At 39.6% G+C, this 16,232-nt stretch overlaps 1 protein-coding gene across 1 annotated transcript; it reads right to left on the bottom strand.

Annotated features, from left to right (window-relative positions):
* Positions 1–71: 71 nt before the first annotated feature.
* Positions 72–15,889, bottom strand: cdc40 (cell division cycle 40 homolog (S. cerevisiae)). Its single transcript, XM_028397780.1, has 15 exons — positions 15,683–15,889; positions 15,209–15,295; positions 13,685–13,814; positions 13,514–13,600; positions 13,262–13,401; positions 11,686–11,782; positions 11,280–11,419; positions 10,376–10,450; positions 10,160–10,205; positions 7,986–8,087; positions 6,465–6,580; positions 5,345–5,478; positions 3,254–3,330; positions 1,215–1,359; positions 72–543 (listed from the first exon to the last, which is right to left on the bottom strand). The coding sequence occupies exons 1-15, from the start codon at positions 15,872–15,874 to the stop codon at positions 366–368; spliced, it is 1,746 nt and encodes a 581-aa protein (XP_028253581.1). The 5' UTR covers positions 15,875–15,889; the 3' UTR covers positions 72–365.
* Between the last annotated feature and the right edge of the window lie 343 nt (positions 15,890–16,232).

A 16,232-nucleotide genomic window follows, 5' to 3' on the forward strand; every position in this document is an offset into this window, starting at 1 on the left:
ATGGTTGTGTTGATTGTGAAGCAATAAACGTTTTCTCCTCTCAATAAAGACTGCTTCTTTTTTTAAAAAGGTAAAATATACACAATGTTTATTTCCACAAAGCGAACAAAAACTATGTCTAAACTATACTTTGCAGGACATGGCAAATAAAGACAAAAACTTGTTACAGATCGACTCTTATAATCCTCGTTTTAAAAGCTGGGCGTATACATATTTTGAGTTTTCACAACAGGATACAAAAAAATAATCTACAACAGGACTGGATACCAGTCCTTTGGCTTTATTTGTCACCTTTCCGTCCCCTCAGTGTATCAGTTAAGCCCTGTCCAACCTCTTTCAGAAACACCCCCTTCCCAAGGACAGATTTAGTCCCAGAGTTTGATCTGTCCATCCCAGCCGCAGGTGATCACCTTGGAGGTTTCATGTGGATGCCACAGGGCACTGATGCACACCTTGTCATGAGCTTTGATCCTGTGGTAAAGCTTGGTTGTCTTCCAATCCCAAATGTTCAGCTTTCCATCTGCATCTCCTGACACCACGTAGCTGGTAGAAAAGAACGGGTTCAGAAAAAAATGGACGAAATGATTAGCACTTTGCTAAAAATGACTGGTTTCCACTTCACCTGCCAAAAGGTGGGTGTCAGAAATTTTTGGTATTTAGTCTAAGCCAGAAGTTGCGATGTTGCCATGGATACTGAAAGGAAGTGAGGGCACCTGCTCACAGACGTGGGTGGTGGTGATGGGTGAGAATGAAGAGCGGGAAGACTGGTCTTAATGGGTGTTTTAGCTAAAATTAGGAAGCTGGACTGGCCTAGTTAGGTCTCCTTGCAGAAAGGCTGTATGTTAGATAATATGAAGCAGATATTCCAGCACTGCATGAAGTGGGGGCATGTTAGAGGACAGGATAAGACACAGCTTACAGGAAGTAAGCTGAGGCATCTGTATAATGCTGCCTTTAGGGGCTGTTTGCGTTTTTTTAAATTTAAAATGAAGGTTCTCACATTTTGTTTACAGTACTTTGCCCAATACAGCCACTTCCTCTGCTCTGCTTTTCCTGTTTTTCTTTGCCTCATGGCCAGATAACTCTTTTAATAAAAGCTGGAATCTTCCTCTTCTGATCTATCTGATTTTTTTCATTAGTTAAAAAAAACACTCATGCAAGTGTATCTTTGGCAATAATAATATTACCTTTCATCAAATAATGTAAAGGCTTACCTCATGTCTGGAGAGAAGTCCACCTGGCATGCATAGCCAGCCACCATATGGCCCTTGAAGACTTTCTTTTTGTTCAGTCTGAAGCGGTTTTGGGCTCCAAAGATCAGAATCTGGTTGTCCATGGACTGACAAGCGAGCCATTTACCTAGGATTATAAACAAATGATAATATATCATGATGCAGCACAGCACTTCAACTCAGACACAGTATCACAATAGAGCCTGCTTGCAAATACAGTAAGATGAAGAAAGATTAGGCCCATGAATTAACAATATGCTTATTATAATATAGAAGTAATATATATAATAATATAGAAGGACAAGTATCAAGTAGAATCAAAATACTGTAAATCAAGGACAGATTTCCTAAAAAAAAAAAAAATTGTATTGAAGTGGACAACGCTCATAAAAGGGCATGAACTCATTGTTAAATAGAAAAAGATTAAGATTAAGAAAAATCAGTGGCTCCTCAGTTGAGATCTACTTTACAAAGCATTTCAGCTTCTGACAAGGCTGCAGCCTCGAAGTCACTACACGGTGATAAGAGGCAGTGCTTCAGTGTCAAAGCATTACACGACTCACTGCACTTCATAAAGGGTACATGATGGAAATTATTAATGTGGTATGAGAGCAAGATAGTGTTGGTGTGTGTGTGTGTTCGATAAATGCTCCTTTGCAAAACTTAAATGAAAAAGACACTACTGTCCACAAATGTCAAAAGCAATAGGAGCAGGAAAATGAAAACAACTTGACCAATTTTCACCAGCACTCTCAGGCTCAGTCTCTTGTTAAGGTGAAAAAAGGATGGAGGAAGATGTGAAAACAAGAGCGAGAGGATGCGGTGCCAAGGGGTGGGTCGGATGCTATTTAAGCTTGAGAGAAAAGTCAAGAATCTCCCACTGAGAAAACATTCTTTTTTTTTTAGAGGCTGAAGAGAAACAAATCATATTGGGACAAATAAGAAAGCTGCCCAGAGGAAGGGAGAAAATGAAATCAAAGTAAGAGAAGACAGATGAGAACAAAAGGGCTGAGTGACTGAAGTTAAAGCTGATGGGCTGCAATGGGGACATTGTCATTTGAAGAGAAAGGCCGACTTATGATTCTGATAATGTGCTGCTCAGTCACTCATGTCTGTACAAGCTGTGCAAAGGCTGGCTTTTTTTATTGTTAAACTCATGTCTGCAAAAATGACAGCAGGATCTATATTCATGAGTCCTGAATGAAGATATCTTAGTGACACATCTTAAAACTTTTTAGAGTAAGTAACAGACAATAACTGTGTCCCAGTTAAGGGGCTGCATCTTCTGAAGGGCCTGGTCTATGGTGGTCTGTGCTTCATAGAATGCAGGCGTAGGGCACAAAAATCACAATTAAACTCAATAAAAAGTGGACCGTGAAGTACACCTGCAGTTACTCTGCACGGGGCAGCTTTATGAGCGTAAGGATTTCTGACTTCACATTCATTTTAAATTGCCGTTGGACTGGGTTGATTAAATGCAACAGCAAAAATGGCAAATGCAAGTAAGCTCAGAGGAAAGGTCAGGCATTGTTTGCACTAAGATAACTCTGCTATTTGTCAGATCAGCAAAAAGCTAACATTCAGGGGATTGTATAGGCCTACGCAAAGACACTCCTGAAAGACCAAAAGTAGATGGGACCACACTATCACCAGAGTTGATGTTGTGTCTTATTCCACGTTTACATATCACTAAACACCAAATTCTGCAAGTTAAAATGCCCAAGTACAACGGTGTCCGGGTAAGTTTATACTTAAACCAAACCAGCCAAAGGGAGTGTGTGAATGCAGTTTGTGTCATTTTGAACTGGAGACTTGTTTTATCTTAAACAATCTTGATACCAATGCACCAGGCTAGGCTTGACCTTATCATCCAGCTTGCACATTACACTTAGCTAGCTTTACTTCTGAGAGATGACCAACATTAGAAGCTATGAATCCACTTCAATGTGCCAGTGTGGATTTAGAATCCCAAGAGCCCTTCTGTGTGTTTGTGAATGTTTTGCCATGATTTGACTACTCACCGTTGGGAGACAGTGTCACAGCTGGCATAGAATGCATACTGGGCTCAGCAATGTACTTGAAATCCACAGGGATGTCCCTGAAAAAGGCATGAAGCACTGTGAATACACTTGAAGATGGGTTAAACACAAGATGAGAGAACAACCTGAGCAAGAAGAGCCAAAAGAAAAACATCCAAAGCTGCAGCTTAAAGCGAGCTTATTACTAGAATGAAAAGACCTTTGGTAAAAACAGGCAGAAATGCCATTTACAGATGGGAGTGCATGCAATCTAAAAGATGTTTTTGATGCTGGATCATGACTATATCAATTATTTATCCTTGTTCTTACATGCTATGTGTCTCCACTTTGGAAAAGACTGGACTCTTGGTTATTTGTTTCTAACTGGTCTAAAGAAGATCATTCATATATACAGCTCTGTTTGTCTGCATGTATGAGAGCATGCCAATTAGATGCTTGATTAAATTTGGGAAGGCTGTTAGCTTTTTTAAAAAAGGTCAGGACTGCAAGGAAAGTCTCAAGATGTGCTTTAAATTAGCATCCTTGCCAATGCCAAAACTGCAAAGAGTGCAAAAAGAAACAGAAGAATTGTAGCTGTCACTATCATCATACCAGAAATGTCTCTACAAGCCCGCAGTTCCATTGCTCTCTGAATGATGTCTTTATGATCAAGAGTTAATTCTCTTTGTTGGCAGTGTGGTACATTTTGTATTGATTATAATCCACATCCAACACACACACCGACTCCCAGTTCCCTGATGATAAACCTCTGCCACAGATAAAGTAGTCTGAAAAACTATGTGTGAAATGAGGATAGAATTTTAATTGCACGTAGGCGTTAACACTGTGACGTAAATGGCTTGTAGAATTGCTGCCTCACAATCTTCTCTAACCATCCAGCGTCCCTTCACCCTGCCTCTCTCTGCCAGCCTTTGCTTCTATTCTGGCACTAAGAGAATGTTCTAGTAAATTCAACCTAATGCTGTATGTCGCAGCTCTCACAAGGAGGTTAACGAAAGCTAGAGGCAGGTAGCATCCATGAGAGAGAGAGGAATAGTGAAGCGACTCTTGGGCCTGACATACCGCCTGCCCGCTCGCTCCCACGCTGCATTAAAACAGCTCATGGGAACTTCTCTTCCTAAGCAAGAGTAAAAAGTAGACTCCTGGGAGATGGTTATTTAGCTGCTTGTTCTGTCAACATTTTTATTCAGTCCTTCAATTTAAAGAGTGTGTGAGTTTTTCCTTCAGCAGCTAATCCCCATCTCACATGTGAATCACTTGAAGGTTTTGACATAGAAGGGAAAAAATACATTACAAATGATCGTCCTTGAACAAAAAGCCCTTTTCTGACAGTCTATAGGCAGCCTCCTTTATCTGCTTTTCTTTAATATTGATGATCTTTGGGTAGCATATACCGGTGTTTGTGTAGCAGCACAGGATATAAAAAAACAAACACACAAAAAAAACAAAAACTGAAGCATGATTTTGTGAATCCTTTTGTTTCAGATGCCAGTCATCCTAAGCATAACTGTTTTCCAAGTCATTTCATTATATTTAGTTTCAGTTTGACAATAGTGGACAAGCAACACTGCTTATTACTGGAGCATTGCCCACATACAATGATAGCTCCAAGGGAAACAAGAAACTCCCACCGTAACAGAAGCATGTAAAGCAGCTAAACCCATGCAGAGGCTATGACTCAGAGCAGATTAGCAGCACAGCTGAGCGAATTCTGTCCAAGCAAGGATTGTCTGGGGGTTTGTTGAGGACTACTTTTCTTATTAACAGTTAACAGGAGGGGCAGTGGAAGAGTACATCTTTGTCAGAAAAAAAAAATCACATTTATAAAGTTCAAATTGTGGTTAATTCCCAGCTGTCTGCTCTTTGTAGTTTGTGGTACATGACTGCTTTAGCCATACTACTCATTCGCATTGTGGGTTGATTTCTCAAAAGCACCATGAAGCACATTCTTCAATTATTAATGACTGAGTACCGTATTAAGGAGTTGGACTTGGTTGGGGAAATAGCAACAGTTTATAACACAACCCTCCAAAAAACACTGCATCTGTATTTCAGGCTGCAGTTGGCACTTACCACTCCCAAACTCTAAGACTCTTATCGTCTGATGTGCTGACAAACCGGCGATTCTCATCCACAAAGGTGATGGTGTTGACAGCGCCCAGATGACGATCATACTCCTGAACCACTTCACCTGTCCTGATGTCCCACTGTGAGGCACAGACAGAAACAAGGAAACATTTTTAATCTAGAAGAAGTCAACAGATGGGGATTATTACACTGGATTCACAAAGCACATTTTTATAATCCTGAGCTGATTGCTGAAATACATGACTTGCCTGAAAATTCATATGACTAACTGGCTATGAGCGGTTATAAACTGGGCCACTGCTGTGAAATTATTTAACTGGTGACAGCAATCAACAATCAAACAGGACACAGTCTTGATATTTTTTTGGAAACAAGTATGCACAAATTAAAATGTAAAAAGCTGCCACAAAGATGCTTCTCCCCAGGCAACAAAAAGTAAGGGATGCATATTTGTTCAAACAAGCTTTTACATTCAGTCCATTTGCATTGCCAATTGCATTTGTGTTCCTTTTTTTAAAGCTTACCCTTGGGGTGAGCAGCCATCTGTTCTCATAACCCAGGAGAGTACTACATGATTTAACACTAACCCTGATTATTGTGCCAGATTGTGATAATGACTACTGGTCATATTGACAAATATGGGGTAGTCATTGCTCGTCTCTGCACTTTTATCTTGAAGTATTTTCAATTAAAGTTTCTTCTAAGAGAAAGTGAATTCATGATTCGGAGATGTGAAAAATAAACGTCTCTTCACCTCTTTTTGTTATCTCGGCATGGCTGTCGCAACATTGCGGCTTTCATCTGCAGAGGTTAAGGGTTACTTGTTCTAAAAGCTGTTTACCTAATAGTGTGATGGGGTAGTTATGGATTTCACACTTTCATCACATATTGTTCTCTTCCCTTTTCCACCCCAACTCTGCCTGTGATTAATGACTTGTTCTAGTCCTGTCAGCCATTGAAGCTACACACAACAGAGCTGCAGGAAAAGACAGGGCTGTATTTCACAGTCCTGTGGGCACAGGGAGTACACGGAGAAATGCACGTGTGCACTGGCTTGGTCAACATGATTGAATCATTCACAATTCACTGCAGTGGTCAACTATACCTGAACAATCTTCTTATCCGACATGCCTGCCACAAAAAGATTCTGTTTGTCTTCGTCTGGGTTGAACTTGACGCAGTATGGAACCTTTCTGTTGGTGAAGCGGGAGATACACTGGCCTGTGGAGGGAGACAAATTGAAATTCAGCGCTCCAGAATAATCCACAGTGGAGTTTCAGGAGTTGTAAAAAATTTAAGGACACAGTCTGCAACTTGGAATGCTATATAGTCTAGCACTGCAGGTAGTTGACAATCCAGCTGTAACACTTACAGTCCTGTTAGACCTTCTGTTGATTCAGAAGGTGAATCACTACTGATAGGCCCTTAGGATTGTAATAAAGGCACCAAGATCTCCTTATAATTGTAATAAAAGCTTCCACCACCACAGATAGAATTTATATCCTGTAAAAGAAAATACTAAAAAAAACACTTTACCTACTAAACACATTTAATTACACAGAATCTAACTGTAGTCACTTCAACAGAGGTAGGACTATTTTCATCAACTAGTGGGGGGATTTAACTCTTTTCTGCCCTCTGCTGGAGTAGCACTCTTTGAGGTGAAGGGGTGGAAATTTCGATGGATAAGCAGAGGCAGAAAATAACAGAGGAACCATGTGCACCAGTAGGAACAAGGCTTCTACATTTTAGATTCAGTTCACGCAGCCGCACATAAAGGATATCATTTGTAACTTTGTGCCATTAATAGAATTTGACAGGCAACAGGCTAATTCAAAGTAGTGCTGATGGCTGCTAACTACTTCATAAGGATCAGTGGCCCAGTCCCCCAAAGGCACCCCCACCCCCCAAGAAGGTCAAGTCAATTTTAATTCATTTGATTTTCTATATCCAGATCATACCAGAAGTCATTTAAGTTTACCTTTCCTATAAAACACAGCTATGCCTTAAACAGTGGCCTGATGCGCAGACACACACACATACCCAAACACACACAAATACATGTGCGCACATACAGGTGAGCACACTTCCACTAGCAGATAGAGCATTGTGTTGTTTTGCTCACCAACATGCTAGTTAGATAGACTGAACTCAATTGACTATGTTAAGCTAAGCTAACGATAGTGATGCCACAAATGTGGCATTTAAATACAAAACTCTGCAGGCAAGTGACAAGAAGAGCTGCAACTAGTTCCTACACTCATCGTAAATTGACACAAACAATTTTATTAATTGTTGTTTCTAAACAGTTATTGATTATTGAATGTCTAACAGATTTTAGCTCAATTGACAAATGTAGGTATATTGGCACTATACTGTTGATTTCTATATGAAAATGACTTCAATGTTAAAGGCAACCTAGTAGTTCATAGTAATACATTTGAATTGTGTTAAACTTAACAGCATATCGGCCATCAGCGAATACACTATGCACAGGTCAAATGCTAAATGCAAGAATAGGTTTCCAGGTCTGAAAAACTTACCACCATAAAGGCACCGGAGAACATTTTACTGTGGCTGTGTATACAATAGAGAAGCATGTATTGATGCCAATGGCTCAGCTTACCTGTCTCGGAGTCCCACAGTTTAAGGTAGCGGTCATATGCAGCGCTGAGAAACTGAGTCCCAGTGTTGTTGAAGCAAATGTCGCGCACTGCTTTGCTGTGACCTGCACAGAGAGGACATTTACAGACATTACAAACAAATAAATATATATGCACGTGTTACAAAAATTCACTTCATGCATTCTCCAGTCTAGTTACAAAGTCTCCCCCAGCTGTCGGCCTTTGATATCCAATTCATTTGAGCAATGTAAAATTTGGTTAAGGGAAATAAGGGCTGCTGAGGAAGAAAGATGAAGTGGGAGACAAGGGGAATGGAATGAGCCTAGAGAGGAAAGATGAAAAAATGACATGCTCCATCTGTCTTTTCAACTGCTCTCCACCTTCTCCTTCTCTTCCTAATCCCAGTCTATGCAAGCCGTTGGCTTCTCCTAATGCAGTGTAGGTGATGTGAGGTCCCTGTGGGCCTGGTGTGTGCACATGCCCCTCTTGTTAAAACTCCCTTTTTATCAGGGCTACACTGTTTCCACGGTGATAACAGAGCCCACTGAGGCTAAGCGTCTGCCTGCACGCTTGCTCTAACCCGGCTTGCTGGCAGACCAAAGGCAACACCAGCCCAGCAGAAAAGCCTTGAATGATGTTTGTGCATGCAAGAACATAGGAATTCATTACTACTATTAAAAGCAGGGCACGACAGTAAGCACATATACACGTCTTACAATAAATCTAACCATGAAATTTTAGCACAATGACGTGCATACTTATTTATGTATTCCTCCTCAACCTATTACACTAGGGGACAGACAGAGGACTGCAGCTTGCTGCAGGCTTTGTTTCTATAATGTTCTTCAATCATGGTGCTGGTGCTCTGGCTCGTTAGTTAGGTAACTTGTTAGCTAGCGTCTGCTAACATAAGTCCATCTATCTATAACGACCATTAAACATTACACTAAAGTAGGAACAGCAGTTGAAAATGGATGGATGGATGAAGTAGGAAGACTTTGCTTGCTGTCAGATAGTTTTATCATTTGAATACAGTAAAAATATGGATTATTATTTTTTCTTGCCTTTTATTATCATCCATTTAGCAGCCTTTCTCTTCACTTAATGCCCACAGCCTGCCCCATGACACACAGACTTGACTGGGTACCTTTATAATATGTTTGTACTGAAAAATGTAATTTAACTACATATTGTTATTTTTAAATTTGATAAAGATGAGTAATTTTATGATTTCTGTGTTGATTATTATAACCTGTTTATATATAGCTACTGTTCATATATCCTAAAATGGAAATCAATAATATATACATGCATTAGAGTAGGTAGATCATTTTGACTTAGTCATTGCAAAAAGTAGCTCGCGGGCCGAAAAAGTGTGGGCATCCCTGTGTTATATCAGCTAACATTTCTAGCTTTGTGATTCTGACCAGTCGCAAGAATAGAAGAGAAGGAATTATGCTTAATTTTCTATCGAGGTGTATGTGTAACTGCAGATAATACGCAACTTCATTCAGTAGGCAAAACATAGAAATTAGAAATTAAAGTTACTACGTATCTAAATACAGAAGGAAACACATTAGAGAAGAACATTGAATTAACGCTATATACTTCTAAAGCTCTATCAACTTAAGAAAAACATGATTAGCATCTTCAGTTCTCCCACTGCTGCTTCTCCTGCAGACCCCCACAGCTAGTCACTCTCTGTCAGTTTATTCACTCTAAACTGTGTTCTCTCTTCCTGTACACCAGCCCCTCTCTGTGTCTTGTGCCCTCCCTTGCACCTCGTTCCCCTTGGCCCCTGGGCTGCTGAATTATGCATATTCTGTGAAGGAGCTGACAAGCAGAACCGTGGCTGCAAACAATCTCTATTCTGACAGTCTGCCGTCTCTGAGAAGTGAGTATGAGAGTGCCCTGCATGCATTAGCCTAACCTCTACCAGACCCTGAGTATTAAAAAAATTATCCCAAATATCCCCAGACGGTCAGCAGACGTTTCATTATTGTCCCAGGAATGCAGAGCTCACAGTCTGTCAGTTGGTGCCTATTTCAGACCTTGAGCATATGTCATGTCAGCAGGTTTGCTGATGATCTATTGTTGTTTGTTGTACTTGGGAGTTAAAATTACACAATACAATTTCATGCATATCATTTATTTCTGACTCTGAGAACTCACTTACCAATAAATGTGCGAAGACACCTCCTCTCACCGTACACTTCCCATAGCTGTGGAGAAATTAAAAAAAGTCAATGAATGAAAAATGCACAGTTTAGGGCAAAATCTACCAAAATAGCATCAATTTAAATGCTCAAATTGTGCTTTCTTCTGGATTTTACACAGTCATAGAATCATTAACCACATTTTACATACTAATGTCTTTTACAGTCCCATTTACCTTGATCTTGCAATCCATGGAGCAGGAAAGCAGCAGATGTCCAGAGCTGGGAAAAAGTCTGATACCACTGACTCCCTGGAGAAGACAGAGAGGACAATTTAAACAGGTTTCTCTTTACCATCAATGCTGCAGCTGAAATCCAAACTACACCTTAGTTTACCATGCATATTGAATATATTGCCATGTATAGAGCTTTTTAGAGAAATACAGGGTGTCAGAATTTTCTGGTGTAATTTTGATTAATGATGAATTGTTCTCATTATTTTGATGGGACCAGGTTGATTTTTTTATTAAAGTATTGTTAGATGACACATTTAGTCAACTACAATCTATCTCCACAGAGTGTGTGCAGGTGATGGCTTTTTTTAAGGCACAGAAATCGGCATGATTTTCCTCAAGATTACCAAACTTTTTTCCACAAGAGTCACAAAACTTGAGACTACATTGGCTATTCTCCAGCAATTATTTTAACGTCAGCACTTCCACACACTTATTATCTTTTCAAACCTCTTTGTATTTCAAATTGGAAGCTGGAGGCTGTTACTGCCTGAACAAAGGAATAAGAGCCAATTTAAAGTTGAGTGATTTCTCTCTCTCTCTCTCTCTCAAACACACTGGCAGATCTGACGCTTGAATCAGATCCTTCCTGGAAAAACTTTGTTTGTCTTTAAATCTGAACTATAAAGACATTGTTTTCAATGGAAGAGGAATCTTGGATATGTCAGTAATGTATTCAAAATGTGGCTTGTAGGAATTCCCTAGGAAATTATGACAAGACTTGCATAATAGAAAACTCTCTCTTTGTATAAACAACATTCATTCTGCACTCAGTTTTGTATTGCAAGATTGACTGGGACACTCATTGTCACAAACATGCACAACTAAAACGTAATTTCCCACTAACCTTGCTGTGTCCAGACCAAACGTGGATCTGTTTCTTAGGCAAGTAGCATTTGTCTGGAGTATCTGCAGAACGCAGGTTGATGCCCACATCTTGTGGGACATGGAGGTATGACCTGCCCTGATAATCATACATGTCTTTAACTGTGGGGAGAACAAGGCAAATGTGATTAAAACTGGACACATGGAAAGTGTGTGGAAAATGTGCCCAGTTGACGTAGACCTAGACTATTTTCTACACATTTTTCAAGCAGGGTAGGATCAAAAACTCCATAACGTAAAATAATAGATCTTGTGGTGAGACCTTTAAGCCAAATTATGTTCAAAAGCTATGTTTACATTACAACAAAAAATATACAATTTCACACTTGTGGGCCATAGCCTTTCAAAATCAGAGGAGTGATTAGTACCATGGAGAATGGTCTTCTCTTCTGCAGGAGCCTCTTCTTCATTCCTGCCCCTTTTCTGCCTCTTAGCTGTGATCTCATCCAGCTCTTTCTTCTCTTCCTATACAATAAAATTCATAACACAAAAATGAGTGGGGTGACACAAACACCGATAGATGCCAACTTTCTCATGTCATGTACAGCACAAAAGATGATGAGAACTGACTACATCTCGTCAAATGATCGAAAAACAAATTCATATAACAGGTAATTATCAGGATGATTTAAATTGACATTAAACATGGAAACCTAGACTGTTAGCCTGCAGTCATGCTTAACCTGGTGGTAGCTGTATTTTCTTGCCTTCCTACCATATTTAAGGCCCTATAAAATCCATTTTATTTTTCCCAAATTCCGTTTTTTCAGTTTTTCACAGTATAGTTTTTGGGAATCCTAATTTTTGACCTGATTTTACTACCAGAAGTGTTGTGTTTTTAATGTAAATGACTAAATTGAATAGAAACTAACTAAAATCTTTGAGGTGACAACACGTTTTCTCAATATGGTAACATACAGTAGTGCATCAAAAACAAGCAGCAAGTGATGAAACTTTAGTTGACTCATTATAAAACAACCAAACCTTTTAAACTTCTTCAAGGGGAACTTAAACAAGTTATTTCAGCTGTAGTTAGTCCCCGTCAGCTACCCTCTCTACAAGTTTCTTACCTACTCACCTCATCTGTTAATATGTTATATGTTTTTATTTTAATTCTCTTGTATCTTTATTGGTATTTCAAGAGTTTAAATCGAGGCAACTGGACTCAAGGATTGTTTTTTGAAGATGTTTTGCCACTCCCCCAAGTGGCTTCTTCAGTTCTGCTACTATTCTACTATTGGTAGTTTTACTTCATACTGTATATTATTTTTTATCTTGTCCTACTTTTAATTCTACTGTGTATGTGCTGTTGCAGTAACTAATTTCCCCACTGTGGGACAAATCTTAATCTTAAATAATTTTGCCTCAGGGATAAATAAAGGAATTCTGATTCTGACCAGAGACATCACCGATGAAATACATGATCGACAGCCTCTGTGTGTTGAGATCAGTGAGTGCCTGTCTCCTGTCTGTGAGGAGCTCCGCTCTCAGGGCTCTCCAGTAGTTAGTATTTCTAAGTTTCAAGTCGATGGCGCGTCGACAGAATCTGTAAAACAACAGTTCACATGTCGCACAGAAGTTGCTCGGGAACTGCTCGGCTCTGTACTGAGGGGCGCAGAGTTTCGCAGTTTTTTTTGGTGATGAAGACAGAGCTGTATGCAGCCACTGAGCCATGCTTACATTGTTTTGAAAAGGGAGGGGCTCAGTCTGTGGAAGGGGCTTTTTGTGCCACCCGGATTAGCTTCACTCAGTTTTCCCCAGACATATGTTCCCCTTACACACAAAAACGGCACTACAGTGAAACTGTGTTAAATTCCACGTTAAACAGTAGATTTCGTTTTAATCGGCCAATTCCGCAATTCCGTCCGTGATCGCGGAAATCATAGGGCCCTATGTATTACATAGTATGGTACACTACAGTAGGTATAATAGAAAATGTGTTACCTCTGTTGGCTTTGCCACATCTTTCTCATCAGCATATTTTGCCCATGGTCCAAGGAAGTTGTCTATATCTCCTGCATCGCCACCTTTAACCTTTTTCCTTTTCTCTGACTTCTTATGACCGCTTTCAAACACGGTCAACCCTAGGGGGGATGCCAAAACGTTATACATTGCAAATTGCATGTTCCCTCTAACTTTCTTCTATACACAGTAAAATGTAGACGTATGTATTAAAGATAAATTGTTGACGATTACCTTTATTTTTCTCAGCCTCTTCAACTGCACCAATATAGGTATTTGAGGCGGACTGGTGTATGTCAACAGTTGGATCTAAAGCATATCCTATTGGCAGAGTGGAAAAAACAGCAAGGTCATTAAAATGAAGAGGGTCAACACAAATATGACTGAGGCAAAAGAAAAGCTTACCATATGTGGAGAAGGTCCTCCTCTGCTGTTCAAACATGAAGTCATTGACGTGAGCAGGTTCTGCATAGCCTGATAACATGTTCCTGGGGGCAGCCATTTGCTGGGTTCTAAATGGGTTCAGTGGCCCAAACTAAGAGGAAACAACCAGAATTGACATTATACTTTAAATTCAGAAATATTTACATGAATAGAAACAGCACTATATTAACTATTAGATAACTTTATAAGTAGTTTATCTGATTCTTATATGCCATGTCCTTGAAAAATGTGCATGAAATGTGCTTTATAAATAAATATGGCTTGACTTCTCCTTTTGTGGAAAAATGATCACTCACATTCTGTACTCACTTACTTGTTTTTCAAAACCTTAGCTTGACCATGAACATAGCAATCATTACATATACATATATTGGAACGATTATTAGTTTGATTGCCGTTGCTAGGCATAATATTAGTGTGTGTTGCGTGGAATGTTGGGAGCTAGAGTGGGTAAGTCATCACTCAGTGGAGAGAGGCTGAGGAGATGCCTAAAAAAAATCTCTCTAACCTGCGCTTAGACCTGCACCGTCCATCTCACTGAGATAATTTGTATATCAGTTCGAAGGAAAACTCGTTGGCTTTCTTATGGTGTCCCTCTTAAAACCACACCAAACCGTTTTACCCTGAGAGCCAGCTGTTCGGGGAGAGTGCCGGTCATTCCTCCATTAAGACATAATGTAAAACCAAAAGCAGAGAAGCAGAGCTGCCATATTTTCTAACTCGCCGCCATCTCCACATCTTTGACATCCCAGACATATAAATTATACCAGTTGTAGAGCAACTTCTTGTGATTCTCACGGTGTCCTTACTTTTTGTCTGGGTGCTTCAGTTTGGAAAAAAAGAGAAGTTGTTCGGAGGGTGGTTTTACATAGGAAATGCATTAGGGGGAAAGAAAGAGCTGCAGTTAGGGGCAGCTAATAAACATTCAGGTTTGCCTTGATGCAGGCAGGCAGGCAGGCAGGCAGGGCTGTTACCATGGCAACAGGCTGACACGCTAGAAGCATACAAAGCAGCCATATTTGTAGTCTTTATCAGACTTTAAGCATTATAGCTGTCATATTGATCATCCTTCAGCTGTGTACTACTTTTCCACATTTAAATCACACAGCCTGAGCTTCTTATAGTCTTATGGTATTATTCCAGCCTCAGACCTTTCATATGGTATATTCACAGGCTGTTTTCCAAATAAGAGCTTAATCTTTCTAAATTCTTAACTGTGTTTCAGCAAATTAAGTTCAGATTGCAGATTCTCCAGCAATTCAGAGCAATCCTTCACATCAGCGTTCAAAGCAATGCTTCAGCTGTGGCAATCAAACTTGCATTTTCTTCAGGAAATGCTTTTCTAGTTATATGGTACAAAAGTTAATCAAGTCAAGTTTTGTCAAAGTATTCACAACCAGGAAAACGAAAGGTTTACAATGTTATACAAAGAACTAAGTGGATAAAATGTCACCAGAAACTTTAGAGTTACATTCACACGCTTACCTCGGGAGCAAACATCGTTTCATATGTTGGGTTATACGCGACCTCTTTCATCGAAGGGTCCAGGTGTATGCCAGTCTCGACTGCCTCCTAGAAGATACATCAGCATCGTCTTCTTTTACAATTTTGCAAACATATTGGGATCAAATTCGCAAAAGCTTGCCAGCATATGCAAGCAATCAGCAAGAGTGGACTGGGATGGTTTGGTACAGTGAGAGGTACAATACGTACTATTTAGGCGCATACTAGTTAACGTATGCTAACAAATGGGCAGCTGCAAACTTTTATTGTTCCCGCGCCAACAATTGACAAGTTGTAACAATAAACCATAACTGATATATTCAGACTTTAGATTAAATGTATAAGATGCCCTGCTTCCCATAAAAACGCCCTCTTGCTTTCTAAATAAACTTTAATACATTAGTATAAATGTGACGTTAAACTAACGTTAGCTAGCATGTTAACAGTTTAGCTTACCTTAACAGCGACTTCGGGGGCAGAATTGAGGAGAGCCAGAGACATTGTCTGTCCAGCCGGTAAAGGTTTAAGGTGGGCTGTAGCGTCTAGGTCCACCTGGTTCCCTTTATCGGTGCTAGTATTAGATTCAGATTCATTTTCTGAATCGGAATCGCTACCGTAGGAAACGAGGGAAGCTATGGCAGCAGACATCTTGGATGTTGTGAATCTGCCGGAAGCAGGAGGGCGGTACTTCCGTTGTCAAAGAAAGAAAAGAGCAAGGATTCCTATCTATCTATCTATCTATCTATCTATCTATCTATCTATCTATCTATACACACACACACACACACACACACACACACACACACACACATATATATATATATATATATATATATATATATATATATATATATATATATATATATATATGAGCTTTATATATATTCAGGAAATCTGTTAAAGTTAGATGACGTTTAGGTTAGGTGTTTTATTATTATTTTCTTATTTTGTCATGATGTCTTAATAGAATGCTGTGATGCTGTAATAAAATAAAAAATATGTCAAT

This window comes from Parambassis ranga, chromosome 24 (genome assembly GCF_900634625.1).
Source record: "Parambassis ranga chromosome 24, fParRan2.1, whole genome shotgun sequence".
Classification (NCBI taxonomy): Eukaryota; Metazoa; Chordata; class Actinopteri; family Ambassidae; genus Parambassis; species Parambassis ranga.